At 44.0% G+C, this 26,340-nt stretch overlaps 1 protein-coding gene across 3 annotated transcripts in view; it reads right to left on the bottom strand.

Annotated features, from left to right (window-relative positions):
• LOC106574093 (lysine-specific demethylase 4B) overlaps nucleotides 1–26,340 on the bottom strand; it is an 84,772-nt gene that overhangs the window by 27,446 nt on the left and 30,986 nt on the right. For 2 of the 3 annotated variants that reach the window (XM_045697357.1, XM_045697358.1), the window contains exons 8-13: nucleotides 23,731–23,868; nucleotides 9,924–10,120; nucleotides 5,610–5,875; nucleotides 4,818–5,062; nucleotides 1,536–1,665; nucleotides 1,108–1,268 (exon numbers count right to left, since the gene is read on the bottom strand). In XM_045697357.1, the coding sequence (XP_045553313.1) occupies nucleotides 1,108–1,268; nucleotides 1,536–1,665; nucleotides 4,818–5,062; nucleotides 5,610–5,875; nucleotides 9,924–10,120; nucleotides 23,731–23,868 (1,137 nt within the window). The remainder of the gene's footprint in view (nucleotides 1–1,107; nucleotides 1,269–1,535; nucleotides 1,666–4,817; nucleotides 5,063–5,609; nucleotides 5,876–9,923; nucleotides 10,121–23,730; nucleotides 23,869–26,340) is intronic. The other variant, XM_045697359.1, reaches the window with a different exon arrangement.

Below are 26,340 nucleotides of genomic sequence, written 5' to 3'. Positions count from 1 at the left end.
AAGTAGGTTACATATGTTCTGGGGCTGGATGAAACAGGGGAAGGAGGATATATATGTTCTGGGGCTGGATGAAACAGGGGAAGGAGGATATATATGTTCTGGGGCTGGATGAAACAGGGGAAGGAGGATACATATGTTCTGGGGCTAGATGAAACAGGGGAAGGAGGATACATATGTTCTGGGGCTAGATGAAACAGGGGAAGGAGGTTACATAAGTTCTGGGGCTGGATGAAACAGGGGAAGGAGGTTACATAAGTTCTGGGGCTGGATGAAACAGGGGAAGGAGGATATATATGTTCTGGGGCTAGATGAAACAGGGGAAGGAGGATATATATGTTCTGGGGCTGGATGAAACAGGGGAAGGAGGATATATATGTTCTGGGGCTAGATGAAACAGGGGAAGGAGGTTACATAAGTTCTGGGGCTGGATGAAACAGGGGAAGGAGGATATATATGTTCTGGGGCTGGATGAAACAGGGGAAGTAGGTTACACTGGGTGGAGTTTAGAGCTGTCACATTTTCCCCCAAAATCTACATTGAACACGGGAGCTAAACCCACAAATGTGTCCAAATTACATTCATCTGAAACATTTCCATCACAAGTCTTAGTCAAAACTGATGGCAGTCAAAGTTGGTGGTCTAGTGGTCTGATGCCTCTGTCTACCAATATGTATTAACTAGCAGCTTAAACACCAACTTTTCATTCTCTCTGTTCATTCATGCATCTGTTGCTCACGTAGCGTATGCATCATGTAATCTACAGCTTCAGCCCTGTGTCCAAGACCACTGTTATCCGATTGTGACGTTCACTGTGTTTGTGGCATAGAGACATGTTCTAATATATGCAGTACCCTACCTGTGTGTACGGGCAGAACAAGTGCATACGGCTACCTGTGTGTACGGGCAGAACAGAGTGCATACGGCTACCTGTGTGTACGGGCAGAACAGAGTGCATACGGCTACCTGTGTGTACGGGCAGAACAGAGTGCATACGGCTACCTGTGTGTACGGGCAGAACAGAGTGCATACGGCTACCTGTGTGTACGGGCAGAACAGAGTGCATACGGCTACCTGTGTGTACGGGCAGAACAGAGTGCATACGGCTACCTGTGTGTACGGGCAGAACAGAGTGCATACGGCACAGTAGGGTTCCAGGGTGGCCACGGCTGCATTGAAACTCTTCTCAGCCAGGATGTTAGGAGCGCGGTTCTGCCACAAGTGGCCCGCCTTCTTCACATGGCCATCCAGTGACAAGGGGGAGAACAGCTCTGATTAGGGAGAAAGGAGCAAACACACACACACACACACACACACACACACACACACACACACACACACACACACACACACACACCAGATCAGTCTAGATATACACAGAATGCGCATACAAGCAAGAATATAGGCTGTATCGGGATATAGGCTGTATCAGGCCTGCAATGCATGTATGACAAGAGCCAGAGGAATCCGCAATAGTGTGTTAAACCAGAACAGAGAGAATACAGACTGTGCTACAACGTTATCCCCTCAGAACCAACCTTCATCGCTGGACATTTCCTGCTTGACGATGGATAGCGGAGAGCGCATAGGGGGCTTGCTGAGGGGATGCCGGCGACTCTTCTTCACCTCCATCTTAATCTTCAACTGCTTAGAGTAGTACGATGACTGCTGAGGAACCCCAAAAATTAATGAGCAAAACCCTGGGTTTGAATAAACACTTTCCACCGCTGATAATTAGTGCCTCTGTATAAGAGCATCTAAATGAATAACATCTAAAATGTTCAAATGGAGGTCTCAAAACGCCGCGTTGATAACCTGTGTTTGAACGCTTGAAGCGAGTGTTTTGGTTGTTCCATGCTCCAGGGTGAAGTTTCCCTTAGGTACAGATCTAGGAGCAGCTTCCTCTACACCAGGTATTCCCAAACTGGGGTATGCGTACATTTGGGGGGGTTGTCTCGCCTGAGTAGCCTCATTTCACTGCCAAAATTACAATTAAACCATCTAGTGTTCAGTGAAATAACATCACAATGTCAAGTACAGGTAGCCTAGTCAAATAATTAACATCCAATCACATTAACCATTACTCTCTCACGGGAATTCCACTAACGGTCCGTATGTAGCCAAACGTAGCTGCTGCTCATGTTGGTATCTGTACTGATGACGCAAAAACCATGACAGGGAGACGTAGTGGAGTGGTAACGTGCGTACAAGCAGTTGTTCCCGACGCCACTTGGGTACACTGCAGCATCCACAGAGAGGCTCTTGCTGACAAGGGAATGCCTGACAGCTTGAAAGACGTTTTGGACACTACAGTGAAAATGGTCAACTTTGCTAAAGTAAGGCCCCTGAACTCTCGTGTATTTTCTGCTCTATGCAATGATATGGGCAGCGACCACGTAACGCTTTTACAACATACACACCTGTTGGAAGTGTGCAGGTCCTAATCCAGGCACTTGTCATCTCCCGTCTGGATTACTGCAACTCGTTGTTGGCTGGGCTCCCTGCCTGTGCCATTAAACCCCTACAACTCATCCAGAACGCCGCAGCCCGTCTGGTGTTCAACCTTCCCAAGTTCTCTCACGTCACCCCGCTCCTCCGCTCTCTCCACTGGCTTCCAGTCGAAGCTCACATCCGCTACAAGACCATGGTGCTTGCCTACGGAGCTGTGAGGGGAACGTACCTCCGTACCTTCAGGCTCTGATCAGGCCCTACACCCAAACAAGGGCACTGCGTTCATCCACCTCTGGCCTGCTCGCCTCCCTACCTCTGAGGAAACACAGTTCCCGCTCAGCCCAGTCAAAACTGTTCGCTGCTCTGGCACCCCAATGGTGGAACAAGCTCCCTCACGACGCCAGGACAGCGGAGTCAATCACCACCTTCCGGAGACACCTGAAACCCCACCTCTTTAAGGAATACCTGGGATAGGATAAAGTAATCCTTCTAACCCCCCCTTAAAAGATTTAGATGCACTATTGTAAAGTGGTTGTTCCACTGGATATTATAAGGTGAATGCACCAATTTGTAAGTCGCTCTGGATAAGAGCGTCTACCTAAATGACTTAAATGTAAATGTAAATGTTTGAACGAACCTAAATGGAAAAAAAAATGCATTTTCTCGAAATGGCTGTCCCGTGGCCGACGGAGCATTTGGATCATCTTTCAGACGCGCTAACAAGAACAAGCTCTTGGAACATAAAGGAGTAATTTTTTCGAACGAAAATACATTTGTTGTGGACCTGGGATTCCTGGAAGTGCTTTCTGATGAAGACAACCAAAGGTAAGGGATTATTGACAATAGTATACAAGACTAGATGTGATATGCGATTGTTCCAAGATGGCGCTGACCTGTAACGTTAGCCTATTTTTCAGAGTATCGCATCCCCTTTCATCACAAACTATTATTACCCAGTAAAGTTAATTTTAAATCTGGCATTACAGGTGCTTTCAAGAGATATTCATCTATAAATCTTAGAATGACAATATTACATTTTAAAAATGTTTTCGAATAGTAATTTAGTAAATTGTAGCTCTGTTTCATCGGATGCATTTGAGGGAAAATAGTTAGTCAACGTTACGCACCGATGTAAAATGCTGTTTTTATATATAAATATGAACTTTATCAAACAAAAGAATGCATGTATTGTGTAACATGATGTCCTAGGTGTGTCATCTGATGAAGATTGTAAAAGGTTGCATTTAGCTGTTTTTTGGTTATTTGTGATGCATGTGGTTGGTCGGAAAATGGCTATGTGGCTAGTTTTACTGGATGTACTCCTCTAACATAATCTAATGTTTTGCTTTTGCTGTAAAGCCTTTTTGAAATCGGACAACGTGGTTCGATTCAGGAGAGTCTTGTCTTTAAAATGCTGTGAAATAGTAATATGTTTGAAAAATTGAAGTTTTTGTATTTGTGAGGAATTTGTAATTCGCGCCACGCCTATCATTGGATATTGGAGCAGGTGTTCCGCTAGCGGAACGTCTAGATGTAAGAGGTTAACAAATAAAGTTTTATATGTAAGATGGTTAAATAAAGAGCAAAATGATTGATTATTATTATATTATTATTTGTGCCCTGATCCTATAAGAGCTCTTTGTCTCTTCCCACGAGCCGGGTTGTGACAAAAACTCACACTCTTTTTTCTGTTTAATAAATGTATTGTTTGGTGTGTGTGTGTGTGTGGGAGGCTTACAATGATGGCAAAAAACAACATTTGAGAGTGCGCTGATCCTGGTGCTAGAGGGGGTACGCAGCTGGAGGGTGAATGTTTGAAGGGGTACAGGACTATAAAAAGTTTGGGAACCATTGCTCCACACCAATCCTAACCTTAACCATTAGTGGGGGAAAATGCAAAAACTGACCCAAGATCAGCATCCAGAGCAGGGCTCTCCAACCCTGTTCCTGGAGAGCTACCCTCCTGTATGTTCTCTCTCCAACCCTGTTCCTGGAGAGCTACCCTCCTGTAGGTTTTCACTACAACCCCAGTTGTAACTAACCTGGTTCAGCTCATCAACCAGCTAATTATTAGAATCAGGTGTGCTAGATGAGGGTTGGAGTGAAAACCTACAGGAAGGTAGCTCTTCAGGAACAGGGTTGGAGTGAGAACCTACAGGAAGGTAGCTCTTCAGGAACAGTGTTGGAGTGAGAACCTACAGGAAGGTAGCTCTTCAGGAACAGGGTTGGAGAGAAACCCTACAGGAAGGTAGCTCTTCAGGAACAGTGTTGGAGAGAAACCCTACAGGAAGGTAGCTCTTCAGGAACAGTGTTGGAGAGCCCTGGTCTAGAGGCAACTTCATCCTACACCTTATTCCAGCACTGCTTACCTGCTGCATGCCTTTCACATCAAGCCTGCCCTCTGCTGGTATTTCTGTGTCATTGCTCCCTTGGGTCTCCTTTGGTGTCTGGGGCATGTTGAACGTGGCAAACTTCTCAAAAGCTGCTTGGAAAGAGTTTATAGGAGCCAGCGGCAGGGTAGGTTGTTGCTGCTTCTTCTTCTTCTTCTTCTTCTTCTTCTTTTTCTTCTCTCCATTCGCCGTCAAGTGCTGTGGGTCTGCCTGGGGGTCTTGTACTGGGTAAGAGAAGGGAAATGTGGAACCTCCCAATTCAAAAAGGCACAACATTTTTTATAATAATCGGTGTCGTAATATCTCTGTACCACTTGTTGGTTCTAATAGCCATTTGATCTGGTACCTTGCGATATCATGTAGCTCACGTCTAACTCACTTTGGAAGTTTGAAACTGGGATATCAATTAAACTCCTTAATTGACCGAAATTGAAATGGGATTTCATCCAACGACGCAGCCAACTGGTGCCTTCAGAAACATCCACCCCCCTCACCCTGACCTCCTGCTCTTCACCCCAATGACCTCCTGCTCTTCACCCCAATGGCCTCCTGCTCTTCACCCCAACGACCTCCTGCTCTTCACCCCAACGACCTCCTGCTCTTCACCCCAACGACCTCCTGCTCTTCACCCCAACGACCTCCTGCTCTTCACCCCAACGACCTCCTCCTGACGCTCACATTCTCCTCCTCCCCTCCTGCCTCAATCCTAAACCAAACAGTAGCGAGGACAATGCAAAACTGATCCAAGCCCCTACTGAGCCCTACACCAACCTCTTGTGGCCTTGGCGGCAATGGCGTCCTGCCTCTCTCGGTCCTGCCTCTCCCGTTCTTCCCTCTCCTGGTCCTCTCTCTCCATGGCCTCCAGGGTCTGAAACGCCTCCCGGGCCATCCTCTCCTCCCTCTCCTGGCGCCGCTGGGCCTCGCGCTCCTCCACCTGACGCTGGTACTCGGCGGCATCCATCTCAATGCCTTCCTCCGCCAGAACCTTGACCTCCTCCAGTTTCAGCCGCCGCAGCTGCTCCTTCTTCTGTAAAGCTCTGGGGATGGAGGGATGGGGCAAACGTGGACATGAGAGAATGATGACACTTACAGTACTTCACTTGAATTCACACAACTCAGTACCTCGCTCTTTTACCTGTATTTTACTGTTCAAGTTTCCCCTGTAAACCATTCATGCTTTTAAAAGAGACAAAGAGAAAAAGATGGATAGATAGAAATGTTGGACCAAAGAGTGAGAGACCTGAAAGTGAGAGACCTGGGGAGAGTGAAAGGGGAGAGAGCCAGAGCCTGGTTCCTCTCTAGGTTTCTTCCTAGGTTCCTGCTTTTCTAGGGAGTTTTTCCTAGCCATCGTGCTTCTACACCTGCATTGCTTGCTGTTTGGGATTTTAGGCTGGGTTTCTGTACAGCACTTTGTGACATCAGCTGATGTAAGAAGGGCTTTATAAATACATTTGATTGATTGATTGAGAGAGTGGAGCGAGTGAGAGGGGAGAGAGTGGAGCGAGTGAGAGGGGAGAGAGTGGAGCGAGTGAGTGGGGAGAGAGTGGGCAGTGTGACTAGCTACACCAATTGGAACACAACCAGAAGTATGGCTGACACTGTTACATAAAAACATTATTGACATAGCTCAGAGTGCGGTATTACTAGGGTCAGGACTTTCCCTAATCCTTGTCATTCCATATCCTAGCATGAATCAGTGTACAAAACATTAGGAACACCTTCCTAATATTGAGTTCAGAACATTTCCCCTCCAGAAATGCTTCAATTTGTCAGGGCATGGACTACAAGGTCAACTTGGCTGGATGTCCTTTGGGTGGTGGACCATTCTTGATACACATGGGAAAAGTGTTGCAGGTCTTGACACACTCAAACCGGTGCGCCTGGCACCTACTACATACCCCCGTTCAAAGGCACTTCAATATTTTGTCTTTCCCATTCACCCTCTGACGATGGCGCAGGAGGGGAGGGCTACAGTCTTATCGGCTCTTAACCAACCATGCTATTTTGTTTGTTTTTTCGCGTTGTTCGTAACTTGTTTTGTACATAATGTTGCTGCTACCATCTCTTATGACCGAAAGAGCTTCTGGACATCAGAACTGTGATTACTCACCTCAGATTAGATGAAGAGTAGTTCAATGAGTCGGACGGGAGGGATATACTACTACAGACACCCGACCAGTCCCCGTGATTCGCTGGAGAAGGAAACTGAGATTTTGTGGAAAAAGATCAGGGTGCCTTGTGAGGATCAGGCGAGTGGCTAAATCTGCCCTTGCCGTCCGTCCTGCTAGTTAATGTTCAATCACTGGAAAATAAATGGGACGAGCTGAAAGCACGTATATCCTACCAACGGGACATTAAAAGAGAAAAAGCTCTCCCTCGCCCTCCATTTACCAAATCTGACCATAATTCTATCCTCCTGACTCCTGCTTACAAGCAAAAACTAAAGCAGGAAGCACCAGTGTCTCGGTCTATAAAAAAAAGTGTTCAGATGAAGCAGAAGCTAAACTACAGGCCTGCTTTGCTAGCAAAGACTGGAGTATGTTCCGGGAGTACACCACATCAGTCACTGGCTTTAATAAGTGCATCGAGGACGTCATCCCCACAGTGACCGTACGTACATACCCCAACCAGAAGCCTTGGATTACAGGCAACATTCCCACTGAGGTAAAGGGTAGAGCTAACGCTTCTAAGGAGCAGGACTCTAACCCAGAAGCTTATAAGACGTCCCGCTATGCCCTCCGACAAACCATCAAACAGGCAAATCGTCAATACAGGACTAAGATCGAATCTTACTAGACCGGCTCCGACACTTGTCGGATGTGGCAGGGCTTGCAAACTATTACAGACTACAAAAGGGAAGCACAGCCGAGAGCTGCCCAGTGACACGAGTCTACCAGACAAGCTAAATTACTTCTATGCTCGCTTTGAGGCAAGTAACACAGACATGCATGAGAGCATCAGTTGTTCCAGACGACTGTGTAATCACGCTCTCCGCAGCCGATGTGAGTAAGACCTTCCAACAGGTCAACATTCACAAGGCCGCTGGGCCAGACGGATTACCAGGATGTGTACTCCGAGCATGCGCTGACCAACTGGCAAGTGTCTTCACTGACATGTTCAACCTCTCCTTGTCTGAGTCTGTAATACCAACATGTTTCAAGCAGACCACCATAGTCCCTGTGCCTAAGAACACTAAGGAAACCTGCATAAATGACTACCGAACCGTAGCACTCATGTCTGTAGCCATGAAATGCTTTGAAAGGCTGGTCATGGTTCACATCAACACCATCATCCCAGAAACCCTAGACCCACTCCAATTCGCATACTGCCCCCAACAGATCCACAGATGATGCAGTCTCTATTGCACTCCACACTGCCCTTTCCCATCTGGACAAAAGGAACACCTACGTGAGAATGCTGTTCATTGACTACAGCTCAGCGTTCAACACCATAGTACCCTCAAAGCTCATCACTAAGCTAAGAACCCTGGGACTAAACACCTCCATCTGCAACTGGATCCTGGACTTCTTGACGGGCCGCCCCCAGATGGTAAGGGTAGGCAACAGCACATCTGCCACGGTGATCCTCAACACGGGGACCCCTCAGGGGTGCATGCTTAGTCCCCTCCTGTACTCCTTGTTCACCCATTATTCTGTGGTCAAGCACGACTTCAACACCATCATTAAGTTTGCTGACGACACAACGGTGGTAGGCCTGATCACCGACAACGATAAGACAGCTTATAAGGAATAAGTCAGAGACCTGGCCGTGTGGTGCCAGGACAACAATCTCTCCCTCAACGTGATCAAGACAAAGGAGATGATTGTGGGCTAGAGGAAAAGGAGGACCGAGCACACCCCCAATCTCATCGACGGGGCTGTTGTGGAGCAGGTTGAGATCTTCAAGTTCCTTGGTGTCCACATCACCAACAAACTATCATGGTCCAAACACACCGAGACCTTCGTGAAGAGGGCACGACGATGCCTATTCCCCTCAGGAGACTGAAAATATACTTGTCATGGGTCCTCAGATCCTGAAAAAGTTCTACAGCTGCACCATCAAGAGCATCCTGACTGGTTGCATCACCGCCTGGTATGGCAACTGCTCAGCATCTGACCACAAGGCGCTACAGAGGGTAGTGCGTACGGCTCAGTACATCACTGGGGCCAAGCTTCCTACTATCCAGGACCTCTATACCAGGCGGTGTCAGAGGAAGGCCCTAAAAATTGCCAAAGACTCCAGCCACCCTAGTCATAAACTGTTCTTTCTGCTACTGCATGGCAAGTGGTACTAGAGCGCCAAGTCTATGTCCAAAAGGCTTCTGAACAGCTTCTACCCCCAAGCCATATGACTGCTGAACAGCTAATCAAATGGCTACCCAGACTATTTCCATTGACCAACCCCTTTTTTTTTTTTAAATGCTGCTGCTACTTGCTGTTTATTATCTATGCATAGTCGCTTTACCCCACCTAAATGTACGTATTACCTCAATTACCTCGACTAACCTGTACCCCCACACATTGACTCTATACCGGTACCCCCTATAGCCTCGTTATTGTATTGTGTTATTTTTTTTTTAACTTTAGTTTATTTAGTAAATATTTTCTTAACTCTTATTTTTCTTAAAACTGCATTGTTGGTTAAGGGCTTGTAAGTAAGCATTTTACGGTAAGGTTGTATTCGGCGCATGTGACAAATAAAATTTGATTTGAATGGCACATACACACACAATCCATGTCTCAATTGTCTCAAGGCTTAAAAATCCTTCTTTAACCTGTCTCCTCCCCTTCATCTACACTGATTGAAGTGCAAGTGACATCAACAAGGGATCATATCTTTCACCTGGATTCACCTGGTCAGTCTGTCGTGGAAAGAGCAGGTGTTCCTAATGTTTTGTACACTTGGTGTACATTTATATCTTGGTAGTGTATGTGGTAAGCATGTAGGTATACAAGTATCAGGTAGTGTGGGGAGGATGTATACAATTATACTCTTGGACTTCCAATGATGCCTTTCATCTTGACCTTGACGGGTCGATGAAATTCAATTGTAAAGCAATTGTGTGTGCACAATTGACCCCCTGACCTCTGAAGCAGTTTCTGGCGGTAGGTGACCCGGTTGGCCCTCCAGTGCTCCAGCTCAGGGCTGGTCAGGGTGGTGGGTCGCTGGTGGTCCAGCACCATGCCGTCCTTTCCCTGTTTCCACTGGACGTAGCGCTCTGGCTGCAGGCAGCGGACAAACACGTCCATGGAGATCTTCACCATGTCCTTACGACATGTACACTGACCGAGAGGAGAGAGAGAGGGCATTGTGAGTACACATACATATATCAGGTCCTGGGGCTCTGTTCACAAACACAAACAGACCCCCAGGACAGCAACACAATTAGACCCAACCAAATCATGAGAAAACAAAAATATAATTACTTGACACATCTCTGTTTGGGTCATCTGTTTGAAGTTACCAAAAACAGAGCAAACTAGAATGCTATTTGACCCCAAACAGAGAGTACACAGTGGCAGAACACCTGACCACTGTGACTGACCCAAACTTAAGGAAAGCTTTGACTATGTACAGACTCGGTGAGCATAGCCTTGCTATTGAGAAAGGCAGCCGAAGGCAGACCTGGCTTTTAAGAGAAGACAGGCTAAATGCACACTGCCTTCAAAATGAGGTGGAAACTGAGCTGCACTTCCTAACCTCCTGCCAAATGTATGACCATATTAGAGACACATATTTCCCTCAGATTACACAGACCCACAAAGAATTCAAAAACAAATCACATTTTGATCAACTCCCATATCTATTGGCACTGGGGGGAGAGAGAGAGCAGTGTGAGTATATCACAGTACACTGGGGGGAGAGAGGAGAAAGCAGTGCGAGTATATCACAGTACACTGGGGGGGAGAGAGGAGAGAGCAGTGTGAGTATATCACAGTACACTGGGGGGGAGAGAGGAGAGAGCAGTGTGAGTATATCACAGTACACTGGGGGAGAGAGGAGAGAGCAGTGTGAGTATATCACAGTACACTGGGGGGAGAGAGGAGAGAGCAGTGTGAGTATATCACAGTACACTGGGGGGAAAGAGGAGAGAGCAGTGTGAGTATATCACAGTACACTGGGGGAGAGAGGAGAGAGCAGTGTGAGTATATCACAGTACACTGGGGGAGAGAGGAGAGAGTAGTGTGAGTATATCACAGTACACTGGGGGGGAGAGAGGAGAGAGCAGTGTGAGTATATCACAGTACACTGGGGGGAGAGGAGAGAGCAGTGTGAGTATATCACAGTACACTGGGGGAGAGAGAGGAGAGAGCAGTGTGAGTATATCACAGTACACTGGGGGGAGAGAGGAGAGAGCAGTGTGAGTATATCACAGTACACTGGGGGGAGAGAGGAGAGAGCAGTGTGAGTATATCACAGTATACTGGGGGGAGAGAGGAGAGAGCAGTGAGTATATCACAGTACACTGGGGGGAGAGAGGAGAGAGCAGTGAGTATATCACAGTACACTGGGGGGAGAGAGCAGTGTGAGTATATCACAGTACACTGGGGGAGGGAGAGGAAAAAGAGGGGAGAGAGAATAAAGGGGGGAGAGAGAGAGAGAGAAAGAGAGAGAATAGGGGAAATGGAAAGAGAGCAAGAGAAGATGAAAATAAAAACTCATTTTCTTTCTGTGCCACGGTTGGTGTATTACATTTCTGTATTACATTTCTGCTTTATTTCCTGAGCTGTGCTGAGAGGCCTTATGTTCAATTACTGGGAACATTCTTCAGGCACGCTGCGCCTCAGACGGAGCCAGGCAGAACAAGTGGAGGAGACAGATCGAGAGCAAGAGAGAAACAGAGAGGTGAGGTACTAGAGGGAGGGGGGGTTAGTAATAACATCAACAACAAGAGAAAGCCCCCCCCCCACCGCAAACCAATATCCACACACTACATCTCATCTAGGCATCAGTTGAGGGATGGAATTAAGTGAGGAGGAAACCGGCAGATGAGAGTCATCTGGCTACCAGGGTCTGAGTGGGGACTTACGTAAAAACATTAACTGGAACAGGGGAAGAGGTGAGAGACACCAAAACACAAACGACCGGAAGATAAATGTGTCTCTTTGCAATGTCGTCTGGGAACAGGGTGTGTGGGGGGGGGGGGGGGGGGTAGTAGCAGCGCACCAGAGGAAGTAGGAACCAAAAGAAAGTAAAGCCCATTTCTGTCCCATAGAACTATTAAGGGAAATTGATCAATTTGCGAGAGAGAGGGTGGGGTACTATGCTTAGATGACTTCATTATCAAATGGAAATGTATAAAATGTCTCCAAAACGTGACCCCCCAAGGCCTTCTAACCAATGAGCCCTATAGCCTACTTACTTCATATCCTAATGAAGTTAAATGATTGAAGGAAAACAAAAGACCTTAGGCGAGGTCGCCCCCTATTAGAAAAATATTCCATGTTAGGGGAGCGCTTAAAATACCGCCACGCGACCTCACTGGCTCTGACTGTCATCCTTCACTAAATAGGTCTAGACTCTCCGTTACCCATTGATGGCTGTGCGTGATAAAGCTTCTTTTAAAACATCGCAACATGATTGTACAACCTACGTGAGAAAAATAGGCTCACTAGAAAGTCCTGTGGCGCTCAGTTGGCAGAGCATATGAAAAATCTATGCACATGTAAAGGATGTCAGGCTGCTCGCTTAACGAGTACCACTTCCTCCTGATTTGGCTCACGCCGAGGCTCGAACCCAGGACCTCTGCTTGGCTAGCAAACGTGACAGCTCTCCAGAAGCATCTTACCAGTCGGTGCCACATGGAAATGTAACTATTTGGAGGCGCAAGTGGGGGACTTTTAGGCTGAGGTGTAAGTTTCACATCCATGTTCTAGATGCATGAGAGAGTAGAGAAAATGTGGGAGAATCCAGTTACAATCGTTAATGAGTCTGCAGTAGTGTGCTGTACTGCCTGTCCTCTTGTCTGCAGCAATGGGAGTGTGTCCATTCAGTTCATATATATATATATTACATTACCTTTATTTAACTAGGCAAGTCAGTTAAGAACAAATTGTTATTTACAACGACGGCCAATGAACAGGGGCAGAACCTTGTCAGCTCGGGATTCGATCTAGCAACCTTTTGGTTACAGGCCCAACGCTCTAACCACTAGGCTACCTGCAACCACAAATTACAGCTAGGCTAGAAACAGTTTCTGCCATTTGGAGGCTCACAGACACTCCCAGAGAAACAACACTAGAAAAACTGGATTCATTTGAACTTCATTTTGAGTTATTGAGCTAAACCGAGCGGGTAGAGGAACTACTGAGGTCCTGAGGACAGCTCCTTAACAAATGCTAACATGTCCATGCATATTGCATAAGGAAGCAGTCATCTGCATTCACACCTGCCACCAAAAAAAAGGATGCAGGTTTACTGAGCATGTCTTACATGGGTGATACACAGGCACACAAAGCGGTGAGGACAGGCATCTGCAATAAGAGGCTTTTAGTGTTTAGCTAGGACAGGCATCTGCAATAAGGGGCTTTAGTGGTTGGCTAGGACAGGCATCTGCAATAAGGGGCTTTAGTGGTTGGCTAGGACAGGCATCTGCAATAAGGGGCTTTAGTGGTTGGCTTGGACAGGCATCTGCAATAAGGGGCTTTAGTGGTTGGCTAGGACAGGCATCTGCAATAAGGGGCTTTAGTGGTTGGCTAGGACAGGCATCTGCAATAAGGGGCTTTAGTGGTTGGCTAGGACAGGCATCTGCAATAAGGGGCTTTAGTGGTTGGCTAGGACAGGCATCTGCAATAAGGGGCTTTAGTGGTTGGCTAGGACATGCATCTGCAATAAGGGGCTTTAGTGGTTGGCTAGGACATGCATCTGCAATAAGGGGCTTTAGTGGTTGGCTAGGACAGGCATCTGCAATAAGGGGCTTTAGTGGTTGGCTAGGACAGGCATCTGCAATAAGGGGCTTTAGTGGTTGGCTAGGACAGGCATCTGCAATAAGGGGCTTTAGTGGTTAGCTAGGACAGGTATCTGCAATAAGGGGCTTTAGTGGTTGGCTAGGACAGGCATCTGCAATAAGGGGCTTTAGTGGTTGGCTAGGACAGGCATCTGCAATAAGGGGCTTTAGTGGTTGGCTAGGACAGGCATCTGCAATAAGGGGCTTTAGTGGTTGGCTAGTCATTTCTATCCCTGCTATCATGAGCTCATTTCCAGTGAGGGTCATGGCCACCATGCATTAACATAGCAGTGTCGTTATTGCCGCACAATGAGAAGTGAATTGACAATACTCTTTGTTTAAAGCCTACTCTAGGCCTGTAGCCAATGTTCCCTCAAAATGTTTTCATCACTGAGCAAAATTTCAGGTCTGCTGAGTGCAAACTTGAATGTTGTGAAAATTCTGTGCAACTTCCGGCGCGCATTTACTGTGAACACTAAGGCTGTACCCGCTTTAAGTTAGTTTTAACCGTGGTCAATTAGCCTACTGTGGCTATTTGATCATAATGTAGGCCTACCATAGTGGCCTACCATCAAAGAAATGCAGAAAATGCATCCCATAACATTTTAACATGGAAATAGCTGTTCTATCATTCAGCCTACAGTAACAGCCAATGTGTGGTGTTCAATGTTGGCCTACATTCCATGAGAAAAAACATGCAGGACTTGACATGAACCTGTTTATCCACTTGTCCTTCAGACAAGGAGGTGACTGAACATGTTGTTGTGTTGTTTGATGGAAGAAACCACTTTACAAAATAAAATGCATTATTAATCGCATACCATTACTATAGAGAATCAGTCAAATTATGCTACCCTCTGCCTATTGGCTACTTAGCATATTCATGTCTGTCTCAAAATAAAACACTGCCCCTTTAAGACAAAACAAAACTCTTCATCTGACTGGCTTTTAAAAGATGTCTAGAAATGAACACATTTTGTGCTCTTGTAGGAAGCAATTGTAACAGTGTAGGTTCCGTCCCTCTCTTCGCCCCAACCCGGGCTCAAACCAGGGACCCTTGCACACAAGAACTGACACCCACGAAGCATAGTTACCCATCGCGCCACAAAAGCCGCGGCCCTTGCAACGCAAGGGGAAACCCTACTTCAGGTCTCAGAGCGAGTGACGTCACCGATTGAAACGCTATTAGCGCGCACCACCGCTAACTAACTAGCCATTTCACATCGGTTACACAAACACTCCCCTATTGCTGACTACAAATGATCTATAACTGGGCTAATATCTCACTAACTATCAAAGGATATGAACAAATGTACACACGTGGCTACATGCAGCTCTCGCTTTGATCTCAAAACAAGTTAATCTACTCACGCTGTAAACACAGTCCAGTTCAAAGTGAATGGCACAGATCCATATAAGGCAATGGTCTATTAGTGATTATAAACTGGGTGGTTTGAGCCCTGAATGCTTATTGGCTGACAGCCGTGGTATATCAGACCATATACCATGGGTATGACAAAACATTTGTTTTTACTGCTCTAATTACGTTGGTAACCAGTTTATAATAGCAATAAGGCTCCTCGGGGGTTTGTGGTATCTGGCAAATATACCACGGCTAAGGGCTGTATCCAGGCACTCTGCCTTGCGTAAAAACATCCCTTAGCATATTGGCCATACACCATACCCCCTCAGGCCTTATTGCTGTAATTGGCCTACCAAAGCTCTGATTGGTTAAGGTGCACCGGTCTGTGTAGCGTACGGGCCTGAGTGGTGCCTGTCAACGCAATAGAATCCTACTCCCATGTGCTCTGCCTACAACAAACTCTCTTGCATAGTTCATTTTGTTTCGGTAGGTTGCATTGAAAGTGGCTAATTGCGTTGATTCGATCACAAGTCCCACAGTAAAGGGAAACGTTGTTAGTGTTAACTAAAGGGGGAATCTCTAGAACGTTCAATCTCGTGCTTCTCTGCACGGGCTGATATTTATTCTGCGAGGCAATCCCGGGGGGAACTGTGCATGAAGTAAAATTGCCTGTAGCGCCCACACACTCGTGGAATGCACACACACACACAATAATAATACCGTAGCCTTCATCATCTTCAGAACTCCTCATCAAAGCCCATCAGCTCTAACCCAAACAAACAAGCGTACACAAACAAATATCACTACTCGGCGAGTGAATCATCTGCAATTCACTTTGATAGATGAAAAGGCAGAGAATTGGGTCTGCGGCTGTGTGGTGTGTGTGTCCAGTTCTGAGTCACCAACAGCCAGATGGAATGGAATTGAATCTTCTATTCGGTGTGATGAAAATTCTCTCACCTATGTTTTGGCCCATACTGAACTGTAATGTACTTTCTCACCTGAAGAATAGCCTAGATCAGTGTTTCTCAACTCCGGTCTTCGAGTATCTCCAATAGCACACATTTTTGTTGTAGCCCCAGACAAACATATACAATTCAACTCATCAAGGGCTTGATGATAAGTTGACAAGTTGAATCAGATGTGCTTGTCCAAGGCTACGATAAAAATGTGTTCACACATTGAGAAACAATGACCTATCTAGATGACATATTCCTGTGTGCTGGTCAGGGAGTGACATATTCCTGTGTGCTGGTCAGGGAGTGACATATTCCTGTGTGCTGGTCAGGGAGTGACATATTCCTGTGTGCTGGTCAGGGAGTGACATATTCCTGTGTGCTGGTCAGGGAGTGACATATTCCTGTGTGCTGGTCAGGGAGGTAAGAGTGGTATGATGAAAAGCAGTTAGGCACATTACACTTCATAGCATTGTACTACCACTACTACTGCAGCATTGTACTATCCCGTAGTACAATGTAAGTCGCTCTGGATAAGAGCGTCTGCTAAATGACTAAAATGTAAAAAATTTACTACTCTACTACTACAGCATTGTACCTACTACTACTACTACAGCATTGTACTACTCCTTCTACTACAGCATTGTACTACTCCTACTACTACTACTACTACTACTACAGCATTGTACTACTACTACTGCAACATTCTACTACAACAACAACAACATTCTACTACTACTAGAGCATTCTACTACTACATTGTACTACTACTACTACTACATTGTACTACTACTACATTGTACTACTACTACTACATTGTACTACTACTACTACTAGAGCATTGTACTACTACTAGTACTACTACTACAGCATTGTACTACTACTACTACTACTACAGCATTGTACTACTCCTTCTACTACAGCATTGTACTACTCCTACTACTACTACTACTACTACTACAGCATTGTACTACTACTACTGCAACATTCTACTACAACAACAACAACATTCTACTACTACTAGAGCATTCTACTACTACATTGTACTACTACTACATTGTACTACTACTACATTGTACTACTACTACTACATTGTACTACTACTACTACTAGAGCATTGTACTACTACTAGTACTACTACTAGAGCATTGTACTACTACTACTACTACTACTACTACTAGAGCATTGTACTACTACTACTACTACTACTACTACTACTACTACTACTACTACTACTACTACTAGAGCATTGTACAACTACTACTACTAGAGCATGGTACTACTACTACTACTACTACTACTACTACTACTACTACTACTAGAGCATTGTACTACTACTACTACTACTACTACTAGAGCATTGTACTACTACTACAGCATTGTACTACTACTACTACTACTACTACTACTACTACTACAGCATTGTACTACTACTACTACTACAGCATTGTACTACTACTACTACTACAGCATTGTACTACTACTACTACTACTACAGCATTGTACTACTACTACTACTACTACAGCATTGTACTACTACTACTACTACAGCATTGTACTACTACTACTACTACAGCATTGTACTACTACTACTACTACTACTACAGCATTGTACTACTTCTACTACTACTACAGCATTGTACTACTACTACTACTACTACTACTACTACTACTACATTGTACTACTACTACTAGAGCATTGTACTACTACTACTACAACATTGTACTACTACTACAACATTCTACTACTACTAGAGCATTCTACTACAACATTCTACATTCTACTAGAGCATTGTACTACTACTACTACTACTACTACATCATTCTATTACTACTACTACTACTACTACTACTACTACTACTACTACTAGTACTACTACTACTACTACTACTACTACTAGAGCATTCTACTACTACTACTACTACTACTACTACTACTACTACTACTACTACTACTACATTGTACTACTACTACTACTAGAGCATTGTACTACTACTACTACAACATTGTACTACTACTACAACATTCTACTACTACTAGAGCATTCTACTACAACATTCTACATTCTACTAGAGCATTGTACTACTACTACTACTACATCATTCTATTACTACTACTACTACTACTACTACTACTAGAGCATTCTACTACTACTACTACTACTACTACTAGAGCATTGTACTACTACTACTAGAGCATTGTACTACTACTACTACTACTACTAGAGCATTGTACTACTACTACTACTACTACTACTAGAGCATTGTACTACTACTACTAGAGCATTGTACTACTACTACTACTACAGCATTGTACTACTACTACTACTACAGCATTGTACTACTACTACTACTACAGCATTGTACTACTACTACTACTACAGCATTGTACTACTACTACTACTACAGCATTGTACTACTACTACAGCATTGTACTACTACTACTACTACTACTACTACTACTACTACTAGAGCATTGTACTACTACTACTACAGCATTGTACTACTACTACTACTACTACTACAGCATTGTACTACTACTACAGCATTGTACTACTACTACTACTACTACTACTACAGCATTGTACTACTACTACTACAGCATTGTACTACTACTACTACTACAGCATTGTACTACTACTACTACTACAGCATTGTACTACTACTACTACTACAGCATTGTACTACTACTACTACTACAGCATTGTACTACTACTACTACTACAGCATTGTACTACTACTACTACTACAGCATTGTACTACTACTACTACTACAGCATTGTACTACTACTACTACTACTACTACTACTACTACTACTACTAGAGCATTGTACTACTACTACTACTAGGGCATTGTACTACTACTACTACTAGGGCATTGTACTACTACTACTACTAGGGCATTGTACTACTACTACTACTAGGGCATTGTACTACTACTACTACTACTACTACTAGAGCATTGTACTACTACTACTACTAGAGCATTGTACTACTACTACTACTACTAGAGCATTGTACTACTACTACTACTACTACTACTACTACTACTACTACTACAGCATTGTACTACTACTACTACTACTACTAGAGCATTGTACTACTACTACTACTACTAGAGCATTGTACTACTACTACTACTACTACTAGAGCATTGTACTACTACTACTACTACTACTACTAGAGCATTGTACTACTACTACTACTACTACTAGAGCATTGTACTACTACTACTACTACTACTAGAGCATTGTACTACTACTACTACTACTACTAGAGCATTGTACTACTACTACTACTACTACTAGAGCATTGTACTACTACTACTACTACTACTACTACTACTACTACTACTACTACTACTACTACTACTACTACTAGAGCATTGTACTACTACTACTACTACTAGAGCATTGTACTACTACTACTACTACTAGAGCATTGTACTACTACTACTACTACTACTACTACTACTACTACTACTACTACAGCATTGTACTACTACTACTACTACTAGAGCATTGTACTACTTCTACTACTACTAGAGCATTGTACTACTTCTACTACTAGAGCATTGTACTACTACTACTACTACTACTACTAGAGCATTGTACTACTACTACTACTACATTGTACTACTACTACTACTACATTGTACTACTACTACTACTACATTGTACTACTACTACATTGTACTACTACTACTACAGCATTGTACTACTACTACTACTACAGCATTGTACTACTACTACTACAGCATTGTACTACTACTACTACAGCATTGTACTACTACTACTACAGCATTGTACTACTACTACAGCATTGTACTACTACTACTACTACAGCATTGTACTACTACTACTACTACTACTACATTGTACTACTACTACTACTACTACTACTACATTGTACTACTACTACTACTACTACAGCATTGTACTACTACTACTACTACTACTACATTGTACTACTACTACTACTACTACATTGTACTACTACTACTACTACTACATTGTACTACTACTACTACTACTACATTGTACTACTACTACTACTACTACTACATTGTACTACTACTACTACTACTACTACATTGTACTACTACTACTACTACTACTACTACTACTACTACTACTACTACTACAGCATTGTACTACTACTACAACATTCTATTACTACAGCATTGTACCAGTGGTGGAAAAAGTACCCAATTGTCATACTTGAGTATAAGTAAAGATACCTTAATAGAAAATTACTCAAGTAAAAGTGAAAGTCACCTATTAAAATTATACTTGCGTAAAAGTATTTGGTTTGCAATATCAAAAGTAAATGTTATTGCTAAAATATACTTAAGTATCAAAAGTAAAAGTACAAGTATAAATCATTTAAAATCCCTTACATTAAGCAAACTAGACCTCATCATTTTCTTTTTTTTTGTTTACAGATAGCCAGGGACACTCTCCGACACTTTGACATCCTTTAAAAACGAAGCATGTACAGTGGCAAGAAGAAACAAAAGTGAACCCTTTGGAATTATCTGGATGTCTGCCCAAAAAAATGGTCATAAAATTAGATCTGATCTTCATCTAAGTCACAACAACAGACAAACACAGTGTGCTTAAACTAATAACACACAAGTCATTGTATTTTCTTGTCTATATTGAATACATCATTTAAACATTCACAGTGTAGGTTGGGAAAAGTATGTGAACCCCTAGGCTAATGACTCCAAAAGCTAATTGGAGTCAGGAGTCAGCTAAACTGGACTACAATCACTGAGACGAGATTAGAGATGTTGGTTAGAGCTGTCCTGCCCTTTAAAAAAACTCACAACATTTGAGTTTGCTATTCACAAGAAGCATTGCCTGATGTGAACCATGCCTCGAACAAAAGAGATCTCAGAAGACCCAAGATTAAGAATTGTTGACTTGCATAAAGCTGGAAAGGGTTACAAAAGTATCTCTAAAAGCCTTGATGTTCATCGGTCCACGATAAGACAAATTGTCTATAAATGGAGAAAGTTCAGCACTGTTGCTACTCTCCCTAGGAGTGGCCGTCCTGCAAAGATGACTGCAAGAGCACAGAGCAGAATGCTCAATGAGGTTAAGAACAATCCTAAAGTGTCAACTAAAGAATTACAGAAATCTCTGGAACATGCTAACATGGGAGGACACCGTGGAAGAAGCCACTGCTGCCCAAAAAAAACATTGCTGCACATCTGAAGTTCACAAAAGAGCATCTGGATGTTCCACAGCGCTACTGGCAAAATATTATGTGGACAGATGAAACTAAAGTGGAGTTGTTTGGAAGGAACACACAACACTATGTGTGGAGAAAAAAAAGGAAAAGCACACCAACATCAAAACCGCATCCCAACTGTGAAGTATGGGGAAGGGAGAATCATGGTTTAGAGCTGCTTTGCTGCCTCAGGGCCTGGACAGCTTGCCATCATTGACGGAAAAATGAATTCCCAAGTTTATCAAGACATTTTGCAGGAGAATGTTAGCCTATCTGTCCGCCAATTGAAGCTCAACAGAAGTTGGGTGATGCAACAGGACAACGACCCAAAACACAGAAGTAAATCAACAACAGAATGGTTTCAACAGAAGAAAATACGCCTTCTGGAGTGGCCCAGTCAGAGCCCCGACCTGAACCCGATTTAAAATGCTGTGGCATGACTTAGAGAGTGATTCGCACCAGACCCCCTAAGAATATTGCTGAACTGAAACAGTTTTGTAAAGTGGAATGGTCCAAAATTGGTCCAAAATTCCTCCTGACCGCTGTGCAGGTCTGATCCACAACTACGGAAAATGTTTGGTTGAGGTTATTACTGCCAAAGGAGGGTCAACCAGTTATTAAATCCAAGGGTTCACATACTTTTCCCACCCTGCACTGTGAATGTTTACACAGTGTGTTCAATAAAGACATGAAAACATATAATTGTTTGTGTGTTATTAGTTTAAGTAAAAATACTTGAAAGTATTTCACAGGTCGAAAAGCATTAAACATTTATGGCAATTTAGCTAGCTTGCTTGCAGTTGCTAGCTAATTTGTCCTATTTAGCTAGCTTACTGTTGCTAGCTAATTTGTCCTGGGATATAAATATTGAGTTGTTATTTTACCTGAAATGCACAACGTCCTCTACTCCACCAATTAATCCACACATAAAACGGTCAACCGAATCATTTCTAGTCATCTCTCCTCCTTCCAGGATTTTTCCTTATTTGGACTTTATATGGTGATTGGCATCTAACTTTCATAATAAGGTGTATTACCACTACCGACCGACCGACCTCAGTTCATCTTTCATTCACCCACGTGGGTTTAACCAATGAGGAGATGGCACGTGGGTATCTGCTTCTATAAACCAATGAGGAGATGGGAGAGGCAGGACATGCACAGCGTTCAGCGTCACAAATAGAACTGACTTCTATTTTAGCACTTGGCAACATTGGCGCGCGCGAGCATTGTGGGTGCAATGAATGAATAACGTGTACATTTATTTTGCAACTCTCTGCAGGGGAACAACTGAAAACAAGGAGACCACAGCCGTAATTAGTAGGTGTCAGCAGACAGATGTGTCAGCTAATAGAACCTCTGAGCTCTAGTAGACAGGAGACTAGCAACAAGCCACACAGCCCAAAGTGACATATCCAGCTCAAAGGACCATCTTTCCCTGTGGCATCAAGAGGAAGTGAATAGGGCTTGGCAGAAAGAGGGAGGTGCCCAAGCTGTTCTTTCTTTATTTCCCATTGCTCTGGCACTTTCAGGAGCCGCCTGTCAATGTGATGACACAAAATGGAGGGCAAGCGGCAAAACCAACCAATGAATCTCTGAGATTCAGATAGAACTCTGGTGTGGGAGCTCCCTGGCCAGTGGATTGTGTTCAGACCTGAGAGGGGCAGGTTACACAAAAAAACACCATCATACCAGCTGTATTTGGAAGTTCCATATCTTGAAAACTTGATTGCTGACAGGCAAAACCTTTTGGGGATTATGTCAACAATGGACTAAATAGTTTTGGGGTGACGTTTTCCTTTAAATGCATCAAAGACTGTGGGAAATAGAGAGGGGCTTCAAGTGGCCCTGAGAGCAGCACACTGAACTCACCTCATAAATCTGACATGCAGACAAGCAGAGACAGGGTGTGTGTGTGTGTGTGTGTGTGTGTGTGTGTGTGTGTGTGTGTGTGTGTGTGTGTGTGTGTGTGTGTGTGCGCGCATGTGTGTTTTTTTGTGTGTCCCTTACAGGTGAAAGGCCTGGTCCAAAAACTATTCACAGCAGTTTGCCCTCCGGGAGAGGAGATAAAGACATGAAAAGAAAATGAAGCGGAACACAGACGAGAGGGAGAAACAGGCGATGTGAGACAGCTTAAAAAGACACAGGTTAACACACAACACACAAACACGGCACCCCGATGACTTCTTGCTCCAGGCCTAAAACCGTTTGTGTAAGCACTAGACTGGGGAACTGGTATTCAAAGAATGAATTGCATGGTTGTGTAAGAGGATATGGGTAGCATGTGTGGTAGATGACCACACACCTTTGGGTTTAATCTTCACTATAGTGCTGTGTGTTGGTAGGGAGCACTGGGGTTTCCATATAGTTTAGTGTGCATTGACCCACCTGTGTTGCCATCTTGCCGTAGTCAATCCAGCGCAGGGTGGCAAAGTTGGTGGACTCGGCGCAGTTGAAGCCGTGGTTGAAACCGGCGTGATAGCCATAAGGAAAGGTGACCATAAACTCGCCTTCTTCCTGAGTGATCTGGAGATGGCAAGAGTTCAAAGGTTAAATGCTCCTCTGTGATGTTGTGACAGAGTATAAAATCAACAGGATGCAGTCATATAATCTACATGTTACTTGCACACTGATCAATATCTAAAAATTCTGTTTCGGGTTTGGATGACTGACCCTGAATACAGTAAACAGTTGCATAAAAAGTTAAGTCAAACAACATTAAAATGTACATTAACTGACTGAGCATTAATGGTCAACAGAACCAGTGCAGTACAAGCAGTATGCAAACCTCATGAAATGTTGTATCTATATTGCATAAGCAAACATTTTTGTTATTAAACCGGCTTTTGATGGGCAGAGATGAGCAAAAATATGCCAAAATGATTAAGTAATTTACATTTAAGGCAATGAAACTCTGCCTCGGATGGAAGGACTTGGCAAAAACAGGGTCTTCGCAACCCCTGAAACCCAGCCATGGGAACAAAAACAGATGCTAGCTCTTAATATCCACAATCATTAAGCACTGACGGGAAGGGTGATTTCCTTTCCTCACCCTTCCTTCCTTCCTCCATCCATCTTTCCCTCACTTGAGCTGCCTGGTGGCTACTTCTCCTAGAGAAGCAGTCCCGGCGATACATGCGTAATTAGACAAGCCAGCAAGCATGGCACAAGAAATTAGCCAGTCCGTGCAAATTAAGATTTTCATTTGATTGCGTTTCGTTCCAAGGCAGAACTAGGGCCATCATTTACTGAGAGCTTGGGAGGGTGAAGACAGTTAACCGGAATTGTCTGCATCTCTTGGAAATTAAGCCTGACAAGTTATTTGCCGGTTTTTATTTTGACACTCCTAGTTTTCTGTGGCTGCCCCAACATTAAAATGTCTACTACTATTATGTGAGGTTCATTAGAAATCCCTGACAGAATTATTAAGTCACTAGATTTCTACAGCTGAACTTCAAATATGCTGTACGTTTTGGGCCCTTGATCTGAAGACCCTCTTCATCAAGTCACCTCACTAAGAGAGGTGGGTCGGCAGGTAGCCTAGTGGTTAGAGCGTTGGGCCAGTAACCGAAAGGTTGCTAGATCCAATCCCCGAGCTGACAAGGTACAAATCTGTCGTTCTGCCCCTGAACAAGGCAGTTAACCCACTGTTCCTAGGCCGTCATTATAAATAAGAATTTCTTCTTAACTGACTTAGTTAAATAAAAGATAAGATAATAAAATAAAATGAGGAACACATTCATTTGGCTTTAAATATGAACTAGTTAGGAGTACTTCTCATGTTAGAGAGGAGTGAGGCACATAAACTCAGACTAAAGGAAGTGGAGAGGCTAAAGGAAGTGGAGAGGCTAAAAGGAAGTGGAGAGGCTAAAAGGAAGTGGAGAGGCTAAAAGGAAGTGGAGAGGCTAAAAGGAAGTGGAGAGGCTAAAGGAAGTGGAGAGACAGAAGACAGGCAGACAGCACGACAGAAGAAGAGAGAAGTGGTAAGACAGAGTAGATATCAAAGCCTGTTTTTGCTGATCTCATAGCTGCAACAAAGCCGGTGTTATTTTTTACACTCAAATCAAGGGAGAATCTCTCGGTGTGCATCAAATAACGACACCCCGAAGGAACACAACAAAAAGGAAAGAGAAACGCGACAACTCTGCAGACAGAGGAGAACTTTGTATGCCCGTATTAGAGAGACTTACACATTATTTCTTGTTTGAAATCTTCTATTTATTTCGCACCATGACAGTTTCTATCTTCTACAATTATTACCCACAGAAAGAAATGTACATGGTGATTAATTTATTATCACGGAAATGGTAATGTAACTAAGACTCAATCCCAATCATAATTTACTGTGAAGTGAAGCTATGGTCTTTAAGTAAAGACACCATTAATCTCATTATCAACCTTTCAATACTGTGTGCTGTGTGTTCGTGTGCACTGCGTGTCTGCCCGCGTGTCTGCCCATGTGCGCTGCGTGTTCACATCATCCTCCTTCCCTCCATTCACTCCTCCCCCGTCATCCTGTCTTTAGTCCCAGAGGGTGGTTGGAGAGCAGCCACACCCACAACAACTTCAGCATGTCTACTGACCCAGACTCCATCATCTAAAAGTGCCATTAGCCTCCACTTCAGTCAGCGAAGGCAGGCTTTCATTCACCCCGTTCATTTCTATCAGCGGTCGGTGCTAGAGTCAGCTAGAGTCACAAGGGTGTGTCCCCTATGGGCCCTGGTCAAAAGTAGTGCACTTTATAGGGCATAGTGTTCCATTTAGGAAGCAACCATATGCTGCACAGGGCTATCGTGTCCTTTCACAGGTTGAAGGACTTCAATTGTGCTTCAGCAAAGGGTTCCATTCAGAAGGGTTATTACGAAAACTGCCGTTGGTAGTCAAGTGGTTCCTTTCCGAGAGCTGTTAACAGGCTTAAGTGGTAATGTGATGACAAATGAGTTGCATTGCATTACCGGAAATATCCGTCAAACATCAATCAAATGGATGCGGTTACTT

The sequence above is a fragment of the Salmo salar genome, chromosome ssa16 (genome assembly GCF_905237065.1).
Source record: "Salmo salar chromosome ssa16, Ssal_v3.1, whole genome shotgun sequence".
Lineage (NCBI taxonomy): Eukaryota > Metazoa > Chordata > Actinopteri > Salmoniformes > Salmonidae > Salmo > Salmo salar.
The sequence above is the reverse complement of the archived record's forward strand: the minus strand, read 5'-3'. Positions and strand labels throughout refer to the sequence as shown.